The sequence below is a fragment of the Thermobia domestica genome, chromosome 5, assembly GCF_964235325.1.
Source record: "Thermobia domestica chromosome 5, izTheDome1.hap1.1, whole genome shotgun sequence".
NCBI lineage: Eukaryota > Metazoa > Arthropoda > Insecta > Zygentoma > Lepismatidae > Thermobia > Thermobia domestica.
In genome coordinates this window covers 201344845-201361760 of record NC_137458.1, presented here as the reverse complement: position 1 = coordinate 201361760, position 16916 = coordinate 201344845, and the positions used below count along the sequence as shown (strand labels likewise).

General features: G+C 35.0%; 1 protein-coding gene across 11 annotated transcripts in view; it reads right to left on the bottom strand.

Moving 5' to 3' along the window:
- The window catches only part of LOC145686344 (uncharacterized), a 584205-nt gene that overhangs the window by 360215 nt on the left and 207074 nt on the right, over positions 1 to 16916 (bottom strand). For all 11 annotated transcript variants that reach the window (XR_014131592.1, XR_014131591.1, XM_081759580.1 and 8 more), the window contains one exon: positions 3939 to 3990. Coding sequence is in view for 9 of the 11 variants with exons in the window: in XM_081759580.1 (XP_081615706.1) it covers positions 3939 to 3990 (52 nt within the window). In the remaining 2 variants the exon portion in view is untranslated. The remainder of the gene's footprint in view (positions 1 to 3938; positions 3991 to 16916) is intronic.

Below are 16916 nucleotides of genomic sequence, written 5' to 3'. Positions count from 1 at the left end.
TATATAAACAACCTCCAACCGTCGTGCCTAAATTGCATGGGGATAAATCAATGTGTGACGGTTGAAGATCGCTACTACTCACCATCTGTAATGAGTAGGTACGAAGTGGGAACAGAAGAAAACCACATAAATTAACTTTCATTTAGATATTTGTATTTTCTGAAATATCATGTGTTAATGTTGTTAACGTAGACTGTGTATAACGCGTCAGATCACATATCTTAAGCATCTAAGAAGTCAATCACGAATAACTCGAACATAGCTGAGATACACATACCTTCTAGTAGATGACGCCTGGACTGATGTTGAAGTTCTGGATGATGAATATCTCGTGCTTCCAATAGTCTATGTTCGCCGACTATTGTTCAACCATAATCCAAGTTAATGGTTGTACTGGATAATGTTAGATCTCTCTAGATCTGCGCCTTTACTGGACTCATAGTTGAATGACTACTGTGATAAGAGTACAAGTGGTTCTCTCTGTTGATACTCAACTTCTGATAATCCACTTCTGATCCCAATCCTTTCGGACCATAGGTTTTTATACTCAGTTTCCAGACATTCTGGAATTCACGTTGTTGACTTTTTGTATATCTCAGCTATTGGTAAAACATTGGTTTCACCCGAATTACATCGTGATCAAATTCTCAGACCAACAAATTTCTGCAAACCTGACAGTTATGCCACAGTCAAAGTGTGTCAATGTTACAGCATTACATCTTGATGACATTTCAATTCTTCAACCAAAACATTACAAATCACAATAACATACAAACTGACGACTTAGCGTCTAGCCGTAACAAAACATAACATTCAACGCATATACAAATTATTAACGTAACCACATAAACACAAACACGTGTTTACACTATATGACAACATTTCATTACTATACTTTGATATAACATTTAATAATTAAGATGCTCTATTTTCAAAATAATATGTTCCTAAACCGTATATATCCACAATATATATATATATAAAGAAAGGAGACAAAATGCAATGCTCTTTATACAGATTTATGGGAAATGTGATGGATCTAGGTTCACACTTTCGGACTTAGTCTCTGAGAAGGTTTCTAGGTTTTTGTGAACAGAATTGTGCATGTTTTTTTTTTCTACAAATATATAAATACAAAAATACATGATAAAAATTATACCAAATATGAATAAACAGAGCTACTGAAGAATAAACACAACTGACATACATGAACTATCACGTGACAAACTGTATACTTATAATAATAGTAACATTTTGAATCTGGTAACGAGAAAAGAACAACTTGCTGTTCTAGGAACCGTTCTCACTCATACCAGTATCGATATGAAAGGTTTATATTGTAATTTGTATAAATAAGAGTTTCAAATCACTCTTTCGTAGGGAGACGTGATGAAATACAAATTTAGGCCTAACCAGATAAATTTCAAGAATAATTTTATTTCATAGGACTGCATATATATGTTTTGGCTGTAACTGTTGGTTAAACAACAATTATAATTTCAAGCAAGTGAATCTATCTACCCCGCCCGAAATTCCAGCTTCGCTTGGGTTGACAATCATGCTACAAGTGGAAAAGGTGGACTTTTTGTAAAATGTGTAAATGCACAACGCTTTAGGCGGGAGTCTGCAAACTTTGCAAACACAACTCAAGACAATTCGCTATTTGCGATTTCTTGATGACGAAAGAGGCACAAACCATCCACTCCTTCCCTTTTTCTTAGGTAGATAAACGTACTAAAATAAACCCTTTCTTACTTGTCCTTCATTTTGGTGGGTGTTGAATAATATAGCTGAAATCAAGAATGCTTGCTCTGGATCATCTTCTAGTAGAGAAAAAAATGTCCTTGCTGAAGTTTAACTCCTGTTTCAAGTAATATTTTTATATATCATTTCTCTGCGCTCATTTAATCATGTTTTACAACAAAATGAGATCGTTCTGTAGTTACTTAATAAGATTTGAAAGTCAAACAAAATAAATTTATAATGTAGACATAGTTATACAAACATATAATTCAACTGCTGCAGTCGTATGTAACAGAGCCTATACATAAATATACATACTATTCGAATACTATGTTAGCATATCGATAAACAAAGTTATTCGTATTAAATATGTTTTTTTTTTTATATATTAACAAGCAAATGATCAGTGTTCACTATGCATTTCACATAACAGTTTATGTTAATTATTTCTGTCCATCTTCTACATATTACTAGCATAGCTATTTGGAATAAATGTTTTATTTAGTAATGTGTCATTAAAATTTTGGCATAGTTTAATTAAAGTTTGAAATATTTAAAAGCTTCCCATTCCAGTTATGAAAATGATTAGAAATGATATTTACCCTTTTTATAAAATTCTTGATAATTGTAACATTTTTAAACACATATTTCTGAATTATTTGCAAATATTCAAATAAACTAGAATGAAGAGGATAGTACTAAGAAACATTTTTGGAACAAGATTGTTGGTATACAAGCTGATAGAAACAAGCTTTTAAAACATTTTATTGTAGGCTATGGAACTTGAACTGGTTATCATGAAAAAAGTGAAACATCTAGAGGGTACACGCTAACGAACTACTCTACGAAAGTGAGTTAAAATTGGCCAGGTTGGTAAACGTATATAATGGAAATGTCTGACAGCTTATCTTTATTTTGTAGCTTATTTCTATTTAGTCGTTTACATGTGAAATGTATCTATACTTATTAGGAATGTATTACTCGCATAGTAATTAACAGTGTGAAAGATTCACATGTATTTCTAATAAAGCATAAAATTCCCTCTTTCTTCGTAAATTTAGCTGCGTGTTTGCCACGTTTCGAAAAAAGCACTTAGAATTTGGCAATGACAATTAAATTTCGAAGGTTTCTTTTTTTTAAATTATAACATGCTTATTTTTTTTCTTGAAATATCTTTTTGGGGATATGTGTTTTCTTCTTCTGCACATTTCCAAAAAGAGATATGAAATTTTCTCTCAGAAGAAAGTTATCTCTATTTATGTAATTTCTGAAGACATGCGACACAAATTTTTGACGTAAGTGTATATGCAACGCTTCTTGACCTGTAAGTTTTTTGTGAAATGACTTTCGAACGTCAACAATTAAATTTCTATTGAATGTCAGAGCTCGCCCAAATTACAAAACATGTAAAAATCTGATAACATAAATAGATTCAACAGCTTTCTAGCAGTATCTTAATTTGACACCATAGAATTTCCATTTATCATGTTTCCATTTTTCCATTTTCCAATGATCATGATTCAATATAAGATTTTAAGACGATGGCCATGAACCGGATGTGCCCTTAAGAATAGGATCCACGTCCCGATATACAATGGTGAACTCGGAATGGCCGACCCCACATTTCGGAGAAAGGATTTCGAATCACTCTGTAAATTATGCCCTCTGTGGATTGCTAACAGTAAACATCTAGCGATAAGTTTTAACCCATTAATATAACATATGTTTTCTTTCAAACGATATCTACATCAATGTCCTACGTCTTAAAAGGAAAATGATACACCAACCTTGGTGAATTAATCTGCGCGTATATGTTTCTGAAATCGACTATCACCATGCTGAAGATATATTAAATTTAGGTGAAATATGTTCTGTTCTTTCACTTTATTGTTCAGAAAACCTTTGGGCATAAATATATTACCCAGAAGTAACAGAGAAATATAAAAAATGTAGAGTTGTTCTATTTTCCTATAACTGCTATGTATTAAGTTTCATGAAAATCTGAAATGGTGAAATGGGCAGCACTGGATATATGTGACGTTGAATAATCCACACAGATTAGTATTCAATTTGAATTTTAGAAACGTTTAGATTAATTACTTACAGCACAAATATTAATTTAGTTGCCCCTTGTAATATCATATTCTACATATTAATCTAACAATATATATATAAAAGTAGACAAAATAACCCACCTCTTCTTGCATTGCGAGATCTCTTTCCATGTAGAAACAGCCCATGTCGAACCTTTGAAAATTGAAATAAGAAAACTAGATTAAAATTAGTTTTAATAAAGTGAAAACTATAACATTTTTGACCTCCTCAGTAGATTTGTACAGTATACTGTACCACTATGAGCAAAATAAATGACGCGTCTCTTTATTTTGAAGATTTTTGAAAATATCTCCCTTTTCTTTACATGTTCGAAATTTCGGAAGGTTTGTCCAGCAGGAAAAGTTAATAACAAGCCCGTTTTTAATATTTGTGTTAGATATCAGCTTAAAACAAATAAATTAGAAGCAAAAAAACATTAAATCGACCGAAATTATGAGAATTACCAACTCTGCTAAAGTGGGAAACTTTCAAGAACGCGAGGGAATTCTGCAGTTCAACACGAAGCAGCGACATCTATGTCATTGAGAGAAATGTGGATTAAATCTACAAACGAAACTTTTAACGAAACATTTCTAGTATGTCTTATTACGTGCATTATCTGCAAACTCCAAATATATAAATCTATGCCAAGTATTAACGTATAGATAGAGCAAATAGTGGAAATTACCAATGGAAAAGGATGAATTGGTAGCACGATCGTAATGAAAAATCGTCTTTACCGTAGTACAGGTTCAGTTCACGTAAGAAAACAAATAGCTCAGTTAGTTAAAGCAGCGAGTCTGTATGCCGGAGGTACTTGGTTCGAATCCCATAGAAGTGCAATTGTCATTTTTATTACTATGGTTATTTTATTTATTTTTTATGTGGGAAAGAATCAAATTTTAACATGTGTAAAACTCATGATGATACCAAAAAAAGAAAAAAAATGTAGTTGTCGCACTTGCATTAGTGTCCCTAATTTTTGTTTGCAAACATTTTCGTAATTATTTCCCCTGTGCTCACTGCTTACTATATGCTCGCTAGTGCATAACGAATGTTTTCCAGTAAATGTTAATTCTAATTTGGAGAATTTTATAAAATTTCACAATGTTTATCATTAAATAGTCTTCTATCTACTTGTTTGGACATTTTGATAACAGATTTCCATATTAAATGTTTAATTTTCCGTAGATGTTTAATTACGGAAAAGTTTTACAATGTATTTGTCTTGAAATGAAATTGTTTTGAATTTACCACATGAGGTAAGTACCTCGGAGGAGGAGAAGTGAAGTAGCTGATATTCTACGTAACATCAACCTATTGTAGAATGATGATTCTTCTTACCTTCAGCACATAATCTTTACGTTAGAGAGTCAGACAGAGAAAAACCCTGGTTTTTCCTCCCCTATGACCAACCGTCTTAAACCTCTACATACCATGGTTCGTCTCACACAATTCTGGTGCTCCAAAGACATTCATATAATAATAATAATAATCCTGAATATGCCATACTTACATAATGTAGTAACCTTAGACATCTCATTTAAAATGCTTTCTTTAGTAATAATTTAAGCAACCATGTAGGAGGGGGCACGGCGTTTTACTTTACCTCTCTCATTTCAGTACCCTCCCAACAGAAAGTAATTTCTGATAAGCAGGGCAGACAAAATTAATAAGAAATATATTAAAGCATCCTCTCCCCCTTCATGATTGGAATATCACGTAGCATTTTTTATTCTATCGAAGATGACCCTGTGCGGTTAGGGGTAGGTAACTAAAATACCTAATATATAGCTTTCCTTGATTGTAATATTACCACTTCTTTATTTGTTCGAGGGAGCCCCTACACAACCAAGGGTGACAAAAAGAATAGGAAAAGTGTCTATTGATTCCAGTGGCGGATCCATCACAGATTTCTCGGGGAGGGGGGGCGGTGAAGTGAAAGATTCTTTTGATGATGTGAAGCTGTCACAAATTACCACTTAACTAAATTAAACACAATAGTGGGGTGAATCAGAACCCAGTCAGTTCAAATTGATGTAAAAGTTTATTTTTTGGCTTCCTATTAAAGTTTTGGTTCCAAATGAAACTTTCAGTCCGAGTGGTCAATGATCAAATCTCGGGGGGGGGGGGCTCCTCAGTATAGGGGCTACGGATCCCTTATGGGAAAAGGCAAAAATATGAAAATGCTTATAACTTTCGAATTTTTCGTCTATTTTAAAGAAATTATTGGCTTCATATTAAAGCACTTTAGGACTCAGATCATAAAAGCCCCACCCCCTAGCTCTTGGGTATACAAACGAAAAGAGAGATGAGATAAATAAAAAAGGAGAGAGATGATCATAGAGTAAGGGGCAGATGCGTCTGCTGGTAAGTCCGTAAGAAAACGGCAAGAGCAGGGATAGTGGAGGAATTAAATAAATAAATAAAAAAAACAAAACATCATGAGTAGGAAGATGGTCTACTTTGCCCACTTTTACACTTCGTCAGTGAACTTTGTGGTGGACAAACACCGTGTGCCTGGGTTTTCTCGCGGTTCTCCCGTTTCTTTCCACTTTTTTCATTCAACCATTTCCTCCATTTCTCATCATCACCGTCTCCTTTAAAATAGCCGGTACAATCGTGGGACGTAAAACTGAAAGATTTATTTATTTTTCATTTTTACCTACGTTACAAATAGAATCCAACAAAAATTACACTGTACGGCAGGGGCGGACTGGCAACCATAGAGCCCACCCTGCTACACTGAACTGAGGGCCCACTGTATAAAAATGTAAAAAATGTACTTGGCATTCTTCATATGTATTACATATAAAAGTCCATTTTGAACCCATAAATAGTATCCCATATATTCATACAAAAGCAAAACATCTGAATTAGAAAAAATTAGAAATTAATTACAAACAATCTGAAGTAGGAACATTTTAATAGTAACTCATACAGTGTGTAATTGGCATTATCATTTTTTATTGTAAACACACACAATACCGGAGCTTTCAGTTATTTATATAGTGCTATTCTTTTTTCATGTAATGAATTTAAACCATTTATTTAAACAAATGAATATCATGTTTTAGAAAAACCAAAATATATACATGTGAAATAAGTAAAAACTAATCTCAAGTCAACTTTGAAACACTAAATAATTAAAGCACTGACAGAAATAATGTAAGTTCTTTCCTCATAAATCAGTTCTAATATCAAATTGGTTGAAATTTTCTACTGAATTGCATACTGTAACCTAATATAATATAATATTAATATGAATGCCAGAAATGTATCCTAATATCAATATCTTCATTATGCCCCAGTTACACTCACAATTTCAAATATCTACCTAATTCTTTGGAGCTAGATACAAGATCGTCAATCACTTTGTCGTAATCAAACGTATATGATCGTTCTATGTATAAAAGAATAAAGTCTTCCAACAAATATTGTCCAAACGATGAACGCAACCGATTTTTGATCACTTTCATAATCGAGAAAATTCTTTCACATGATACTTGGGTACACGATAGAGTTGGAGTCGGCGTCAGTGTTGGTAACTTTGTGGCCTCAATGCAACACAAAGAATGCGATTGGAGGTAAATTTGCGATAGATTTCGAAACGCAAGATTTTCCTTGACATAAGGAAGTCATAATATCATATCTTCATGTCGCAGAAAGATTAGATATCGTCTATCGTCTAGCATAGTCCGCCCATTCCTCGGCTGGCCCCAACTTCTTTTTTCATATGAATACCTACTTTGCACATCACAAATAATTTTTACATTTTACTACACTTTTAGTTTAAATTAACTTTAAATAACTAAAGGAAAGTTAACATTTACACGATATACACACTGATTTGACTGACAGCATAAGTGTTCAGCATTTTTAGAAGTTACACCAACGCTTACTGAGCCGAGTGCCGGCAGCTAGTGCTCTCAAACGGGTCAGGTCAGGCTTCATCGGGTCAGGGCTTGAGTCGAACCTCCTTGGGTCATAGGTCGGGTCAGGGCTGCTCCAGCCACGGGTCGACTCGGGTCAACTTTCTTATGCGTCATTTCGGCTAAAACCTATTCGGGTCATGAGTCGGGTCGGGTTGACGTGCAACTAGACCCGACCCTCTCGACCCGACAAGGATTTAGCGAAACGACGCATAAGAAAGTTGACCCGGGCCGACCCGTGGCTAGAGCAGCCCTGACCCTAGCGTAGGTGACCTGACCCGACCCGTGTCTCAAGCAGGCTTGACTTGACCCCTGACCCATGAAAGCCTGATCTGACCCGTTTGAAAGCACTACGCGGCAGCAAACAGTTCAGTTAATTTCGTGTTCGCCTGTTAAAGTTGTGTAATTTCAAGTAAAAATAGACATAAAACATAAGCTACAATTGTCTGAAATCATCCAAAGACGTGGTGTATACATTATAATTTATAAACACCTTAGACAGAAAAAACAAACAAACTGGCAACTGTCCTGCAGTACTCGAATGAGTCACATCACGCTCATTTGTTTCTTGGGGCTTCACAGATTCAAATAGCCTACGTTGTTTTGGGTCAGATGCAGCTTTTTGTAAATCGCATCTTCGTTTGTGTTCTCGTTTTTTAGCACCACTTTTATATTTTTTCTTTACAGTAATCTTACAACCACTCCTACCATCCATACTGACACAACCACATCTTTCTTCCACGACACGTAACTGGTGTTCCAATAATTGAATTGCTGCTAGCGGATTTGCTCTTCGATGTAATATACACATAAAACACGAGCCGAGGGCAGCAACTTCATAGTAACTGTTTGAGGTTTGTATAAAACAATCGTTGATAGTGGCGACTAATTTCTTTTCGCTTTACCGCACTGAAAAAAAAAAAAAAAAAAAAACAACGAAGCCTGATCCGATTTCTTTCTTCGAAGCTTGGTCTGAGGACAATGCAGTTCAAAAGCGTTCCGGCTCCACCTCCACTTTCCACAATAACAATCTACGAAACTATTGTTTCTTCAAAACATCGCCACTCGCCGGCTTGTCAAAGGACCGGAGTAGGCAATGGTATCCAAATCCAATAACAGCCTGAAATCTACTGTGTTTCTTATATTTAAAAAAGTAGTAGTTAACGTGCTCATTTTTAACAGCTGCTGTATCACAAACCCCGCAATGTTTTAGGGCCTGATTGTCTCATAGACGGAACCTTTTCAAGTCGATAAACATGAAGAAGAATAAGGTCTGTTCATGAAAGTTTAACTTCACGTCTTTTTAATGCAAAACACAAGTTTGCGGGAGTTACCCTGCCATATTTTTGATCCTGGTAGGTTTAATGGAGCACATCTTTTTAAAATTGGTGGAAGGGCCCAATAAGTTCTTAATATTATGTTAGGAAATATGTTTCACCGTTAAAAAAAATCCACTCGTAATTAGACGATTTTGTATCTTTTTTTTTTATTTTCAAAGTGCCAAATGTAAGGATTTGTTTAAGATGAAGATATGAAAATCAATAAATAATTCTTAATTTAAAAAAAGAACATATGTGGTTCAGTTTTTCTAAAAATTCCGTCGCTAAGAGTGGAAAGGATATAATGTCTAGAGTATGTAAATTCCTTTGTTATCCAGAAAATACCCAATCTAAGGATACTAAAGTTGGAGGTGTGTTTTTTCTCTTGATTAAGGTAAGGGAATGTGTTTTAGATTTTTTTTATTTTTTTATTTTTTTTTTTTTTTTGGAAACTACTCCCAAAGAAGAAAAGAGGAACAGTATACTGTACTTGGTTTTTCTCAAATACGTTTAAACGTAAATAAAAATAATATGAGTGTTATTTGGCATATAACATTCAAAACTAGTCTTCTGCAATACACAAACGAGCAAGAGTTTATTTTGATAATCCCTGTTTACTCAATAGAAACACGGTTTTAGAACATAAGGAAAGCACAATTTTCACAAAGCACAGACAGTTCAATGATTGATCAACAAGTAGCAACACTGTCTATGCACAATCTTCAATGAACACCGAACACTGCAATTAAATGAGCACAAATGCATTTGAGTGACTGTTGGGCGGTTTTCATTGTTAAAACAAATAGTTGAAAACTATGTACAGTATACTGTACATTTTCCTTCAATGAGTGTAAAAAGAAAACGTAAATCTGCCACGGAGGAGGTTAATCAATTTATAACGTACATCAGAAAGACTTAAATTTAATGACTGATTCGGTGAGCTAATTGTGATTTTAGATTGATGCTATATAAAGTGAAATACATGAAAGGATCAATAGCGTACCGATGTTTATATGCATTTATACTAGTCTTACTTACACTTGGATATCTCAGAGATTTTAAACTATGAACGTGAGCAAACGAAATTCAAAAAGTAACGACAATTTACTAGGGAAATTATGTTATGTCATATGTACGCATTAGATAGGTACAATCCGCAACAAATCAAAACTGACTATAGACTACCGACGCTTCCAGCCTGAAAATCGAGTTGAATGTGGACCAACATTGTGCTATTAAATCATCTGTCTGTCTGAAGCGATCAATTACAAAGACTTTAAATTACTTCATCAGATACACGAGAGGGATAAGGTGAACATTCATCGCACAACAACATTTATAGAGCTGTAGAGAAGTGATTAAAATTTAAGAATAATGATACTTCTAACCTTGATAAATGAGTATTACAATGTGGAGCCTCCAGGTGCTGGTGAACTCTTTTTATACGTCATCGCATCAAATGAATGTTGGATGAGTTCCTGAGACATCGCCTGTATCCGACTCCGTAACGCATAGACACTGTTTGTTTAAGGATTATGACTAACAAGGTGATGACTAACCATATCTCACCCATATTCGATAGGTGACATTATCACGCGAACATACAAGCGCTATTCGTCATTTCTCCAAGAAGCCTTATACATTTTAGGATATCTCTCGTCGGACAGTCTCTTGCTGCAATATGGCATCTATAGTACCCCAAATTCCAAATTTCCAACTTTTTTTTCGTAACTTTATATTCTGAACTTCCTGAATAAAGAGAAAGAACATTGAATATTACAGAAACGATATAGGTTGCACTTGTTATCCTCCCAGGAACCGGCACGAGCTCACCAGGACCCACAGTTGTGATATAACCCCAAAAATCAGCTGACAAAATGGTCTCTAGTAGATTTTTTGTTGGCTAGTACTTACAAGCAAGGTTTTTCAAGCCCTGGTAATCGGGTATTGGAGGTTTTGTAATTGACAAGGCTTCTATATACAGGGTGACCCAAAAGTAATGGCGAAAAATCAAATATCAGATTCCTGGCACCAAAACAAGAAAAAATGTTTATATGACATATAGTCCGGAAATGGATAAGGGCGGAGCTAGACAGCTTCGAATGAGGGGGGAAAGGAACTTCACACATGCCCGCAGAATAATGATAACAGCTAAGAAGGTGGTTCAGAAAGACATAAACATCATATTGGCGTGACATGTTAAACGCATGTTACATAACTGCGCCAGAGATTCTCCATACGTCATTTAGGGATTCACGGCAGGAGTAATGAAACAGTGCAGTAAAGATGGAAACCATTAAAAAAAACTTGTTATCCATGGCACGATTGCACGCACATCTACAATAGGAGTCAAAGCCAAGATCACTTAACATAGTTGCATAGTCTCAGGGGGCAATGGAAAGTGGTACACCAGATAAAATCTTTGCAGAGAGGGGTTAGAAATAAGAACAAGTGTGACTAGTCGTGTCATGTAATGAAATAACAGGCAGAATCAACAACAACGTACTGTATTTGTAACTTAGCATCTTACACAGAAAAGCACTACAAACTACGTGCTAACAATAAACGTATATACAGAAGATGTTCATAGTGCTGTCCTCCCACATCTGTGCTAATCATGAGTTTTGAATGCATTCCATCACTCCCGGTGTGTTGCGTAACTGTTCACACGCGTCTTCAATGCGGTTTTGTAAATTGGCAAGTTCCATTCCCTAAGTGTGAAATTCCTTTCCTCCCACATTCGAAGTGGTCTAGCTTCGCCCCTGCTCACTTCCGAACTATATGTCATATAAATTTTTTTCTTGTTTTGGTGCCAGAAATCTGTGGTTTCATTTTTCACCATTACTTTTAGGACACCCTGTATACATATTGTGTTAAGAATTTTATTGACAAGTGAAATGTGACAACCTCATAAGACCTCTTCATGAGTTAGACTCTTCTGTTGAATTGGGAAAGCGAAGGGGGTGTAAGGGATGCGTGCATATATATTGAACGAGGGGAGGAAGAGCAACTGTTGCACACACAGGTACAGAAATTTGTTCATTTTATTTCCGACCGCTTTTACCTTACGAGATACCAGGCCACCACCACCGACCATGTTCTATTAGACCCAAACATTGTGGACTATCACCCGGCATCGTAATTTCCATTGCAGCAAGCTCCGACGCAGGACAGGCATGGGAATTCTATCCCTCTCCTCCCTGCAAGAACATTCATAGAACATCCAAGAAGCGCTGGCGGCGATGTTGAAGACTTAGTTTCAACAGTCCAAATGCGCAAAACTCCATTGGACTGGCATCTGGGCTTTTCACAGAAATGTCTTCAATTCCTAATTCCTCTGTCACTTCCTCATAAAAACGTAGTGATGTTCTTGCGGTATGACTCGAAAGATATCCATATGGACTCGATGTCCATATGGATAGTCACCTGGTTGGCGTCTATTTTATACAATTATGGGATTTCACTCCGATAGGTAAATGTCAGAATGGATTCTTGGAAGTATCTGACATTCACCTTCACTTCTTTTTGACCTTGCGTATCATTAACATATCCTCATATCCGAATCCCATAACAACCATAAATCCATGAAGGAAACTCCCTGCACTGGCGAACAAAGTTGCTGCGCCCATTGCTATTAACGTCACAGTATGTGATCCTCCGAATCTGGTCACCAGGAATGAGATGGACATATGATTCATTCATTGTGACAACTTTTTTTCATCTGGAACTCGCCAGGTACTTTTCATACAGTTTCATGCAGTTCGTCTTACGTTCGGCAAAGTGACGAGGAAGAAGATGGTGTACACGGACCTTCCACACACTTCAACCTGAGGAGCTTGCAAATTGTTTTGTTCACTGTTGAGGGTATGAAGTGAAATTCTTGACCCATATCACGTTGAGTCGGGGAATTTTCTTGGCACTCGACGAATACCCCTTAGCACTAAGGGTGTCACTTTGCTTGCTGTCCTTTTCCTAGTGGTTTTCGTGGGTTAATGTTTCGCAAGGGATCCTGTTTGGTGTAACGGGCCACAATAGCTTCCGCAGTAGTCACTCCGAGTGTTAAGCTATTCTCTCGACACTGTTTCACAATGTGTAGGTACGAAAAATTGGACCATTATACATCGGAAGTATGATGAAAAAAAAAAAAAAGTTAATTGAACATCAATATCTGTAGAAAGGCACTAGCGACTGCCCTGAAAACCTTTTTGAGGAGAAAAGAATCAACAACAACTTGGAAATTTTAAGCATTCAACTTCTTAATTTTTGATCTTTATTAACGGCATTTCCATCCAGTTAGTAATTCAGCAACAAAAATGTAATTTATTCTCCATACATCTGATCCATTATTTAATCGTGGAATAAGGAGACTCAAAGCAGGAGCGTAGTCAAGCAAAATTCGTTTTGTAGCAGTTTCAGCAGTGACATCTCTTTTTCAATTGTGATTTTCTGCAGATAGTCGCACATTGGCTGATATCTGCTATAACATTGTCACTTGTGTAAGAATAGTGACTGTGATTTATCATACAATATCAATGTTATTTCTGGGGAAAGTACAACGATTTTAATTGTTTCTTACTGTAATAAGATAAATGAAGGCAAGCAGTTTCTTAACTTTGATGAAGTTGAAAGTTTTACAGTATAAGTGATAATGAAAATACATAATCTCGTCTTTAGCTCCAAATTTATGACTTTAATGTGAAGAGTTCACTTTTATAACGATTTATGAGTAATTTAAAGTACTACTAAAACTATATTTTCTGAAGTAGTCTTCAATTTATTCAGCTTAGCTTCAATAAAATAATTAGAAGTATCTATTTGACTGGAAACTTAAGACTATTTTAATTCGAAAAAGGAGTGAAACATAAAAGCAAAACTTCGTTTAAACTCAAGCATATGTAATAATAAAATAATCTGTTTGCTGTATATTAAATATGTTCTTTTAATAACGTAACACGGTTTACGGATTATGACTTATTCTTTAAATGTTAGTCTCTGCTTCCGAGTTATAGTTTTGTGATCTCGAGAGTTTTTTTAAAGCGTTTCTCGAAGTTATTTGTTCATTCGATTGAATTCTTATTACAGATGGTTTCTGTTTTAGATATGTTACTCAAGTTGGCTCCTAGAAGAAAATAAAATGAATTTGTTTTAAAACTTTTATCATTTTTGTCCATCTGGTCGATTTTAGCTGTAGTTTATTTAAGTATATGTGCATTTTATTTGTTTCACTAACAAGATTTTATTTTAGTGTGTATTTTTTGTATTCAGTCGAATATAAAAGTCTGAATTGCCAATAATATAGTGTTGCAAGACCCTAACGCGTATTGAAGTTATATTTCAAAGTAATAAAATGTGATCTTCACAAAATAAAATATAATATTCAGCCAATTTTAATACATCTTTTTGTCTGGTGAGTACTTGTGGATTTAGTGTTCAACTTGTAGCTTCAAAGTAATGTCCCAAAGATTTCCCAAGAAACTGCGATTCCCACCATTGGATACATGACAGGATTTATTTTCTTTTCTGATTTCCCTTTGGGGTGGCAACCATACTGTTGTAATAAAAATTAAGTAAAAGTTGACTGTTTCGAGTGTTAATTGAATTCATCATCGTTCAGTTCATAGTTAGAAAATAGTGAAATCGTTGTAGTCGTTGAGCATCCTAATTAGCATCGCAGGAGAATTATGTGATGCAGAAGTAATTGTATAAAACTTCCCCTACTTGTGTACTTGCTAGGGTTGAAAGAGACATTTCTTAAAATTAAAAGTTCGGATTTCGTAACTATATTAAAATATTACTTCTTCTCAAGGAACATGATCTTCCTGCAGCAAATTTCTACCTATCTCTTCCTTGAATTTAGTTAAACAACAAACTGCATAATTTGTTTTTAATAACAAACAAATCGCAGTATAGACTTTCTCTGATTTCCGCATTCAGTGCACATACATTATCACGCTTATTTTTACCATTCATCCATTTGCATGTTTAATACGTTTGTTGGCACCTATACCTTGATCAACCTAACCTTTCATTTTGCTTGTTCAGTTTCTACTTGTGTAACACTAAAGGACCCTAATGCCGAGCGTTCGATAGTAGGTTGATTATTGACACCAGTTGTCAGGAATTATGACTTGCATTTCAAAGTTTTAACAACTTTAACGAATATATTCTATAGAATTACGACAGTTCTCATGTTTATTGAAATTGTTACACTTTTGAGGAGATATGAAACAAGCAATTGAAAAGAAACATATTGAACTTTCTCTTAAACAAGTCTTAGTCTTTATTTTGGGAGAATATTTTCGTAATTCCATGTAACTTTCTGAACTTCGTGTACCGTACTTATAATCATCGTCCTGTGTGTAATCAGTTATTTCCATTTTTGTAGTAGGCAGATATTATCTGTAACTTCAGCCAATATTCACAATATTTGTTTCTTCCTTAGTCTGTTATGAATAAATCAGACTACATATTTCAAACTGCTGTAAGCCATTTTTTAATTTTTATTCATGTATTTATTTATTTATTTTTTTATTTTTTTTTTATTTTTTATTTTTTTTTTTTTTTTATGGCGAAAAACTTATAACAACTGAGTAAACTTGATCATTTTCAGTAGAAGATCTCATTCTCTTCTATGTTCATTTTTCGTTTCATAGTTCGGGATAGGATTTTCGTCAGGTGTTTCGAGTTTGCGATTTGTTGTAGTAAAATAGGAAGAAGTTGGGGTAAATAACTTATTTAACCCCCTTATATTCCAGCGTCCTCTTTTATCTTTTCTTTTCTTTTCTTTCTTTCTTTTTTTTTTTCCTGTCTCTCTTAATTTTCACTTTCCACTCCACATTTGCCAAGTCGGTCCGAAATTTTCCCTTCATCCGAAGGTAAATCCTCTTCCCAAGATACAGATCTGCGCGAGAGCGATGACTGAGTGTATAAACTTCATACCAATGTAAGTAGTTTTGAGCTAATATATTAACATATCATAAAAATAATAAAATAAATTTTCCATAGCATTTCCAACATTTTATGCTTCTTTTTCGTTATTGATAGCACTCTTTAGCGCTGTCACAATCAAAACAAAATGAAATAGGAACCATTTCTTCATACAATATTATATTGGTTTTAGGCCTCCCAAACTACTACATCATCTTTGGCACATAATGAAGAGCTTGCTCTAGAAATATTGTTGCCATGTGATGGCAATATAATAATGTTAGATGTAAGTGGAACTGAAACACCAGTGGAAAGAGAGATGTCTCCAACTCATCGAGAACTGCCACAAGATGATGAAAAATCGGTAAGAAATTAGATACTGAAAAATAATTCTGGTTTGTATTAGAATTCAATACTTATGCTTTGTAAACATTTTTGAACAGTCCGCAGCAAAAAACCTGCAACATAAGCATGTAAGTTTATTGTGAAACGACAAAGTCTTTAGCTCAAAAATAAGTATGCATGGGAGTACGCCGAGGTTTCTCTTTGCGAGATTCGTGCCACTTAGACGTTATGTTGATTCCCTGCGCTGATAGGCGTAGTTTCACAATAAACTTATATGCTCGTGTTGCAGGTTTTTTGCTGCGGACTGTACCATTCATTAAAATTAGCTACTGACAATAGCCAATATGTTTATTAGAGCATAACACTGGGAATTTAAAAGAAAATACCTGCTTCCATTTTAAGAATCAAAAGAAATATCTAGTTTAACGTCTAACGATTATGCACTGAGACTAATGTAGACAGTGATGATGAGAAATGAATGAAATAGTGGAATGAAGAAAGTGGGAGGAAACGGGAGAACTCCGAGAAAACCCTATGCGCACGGTGCTTGTCTACC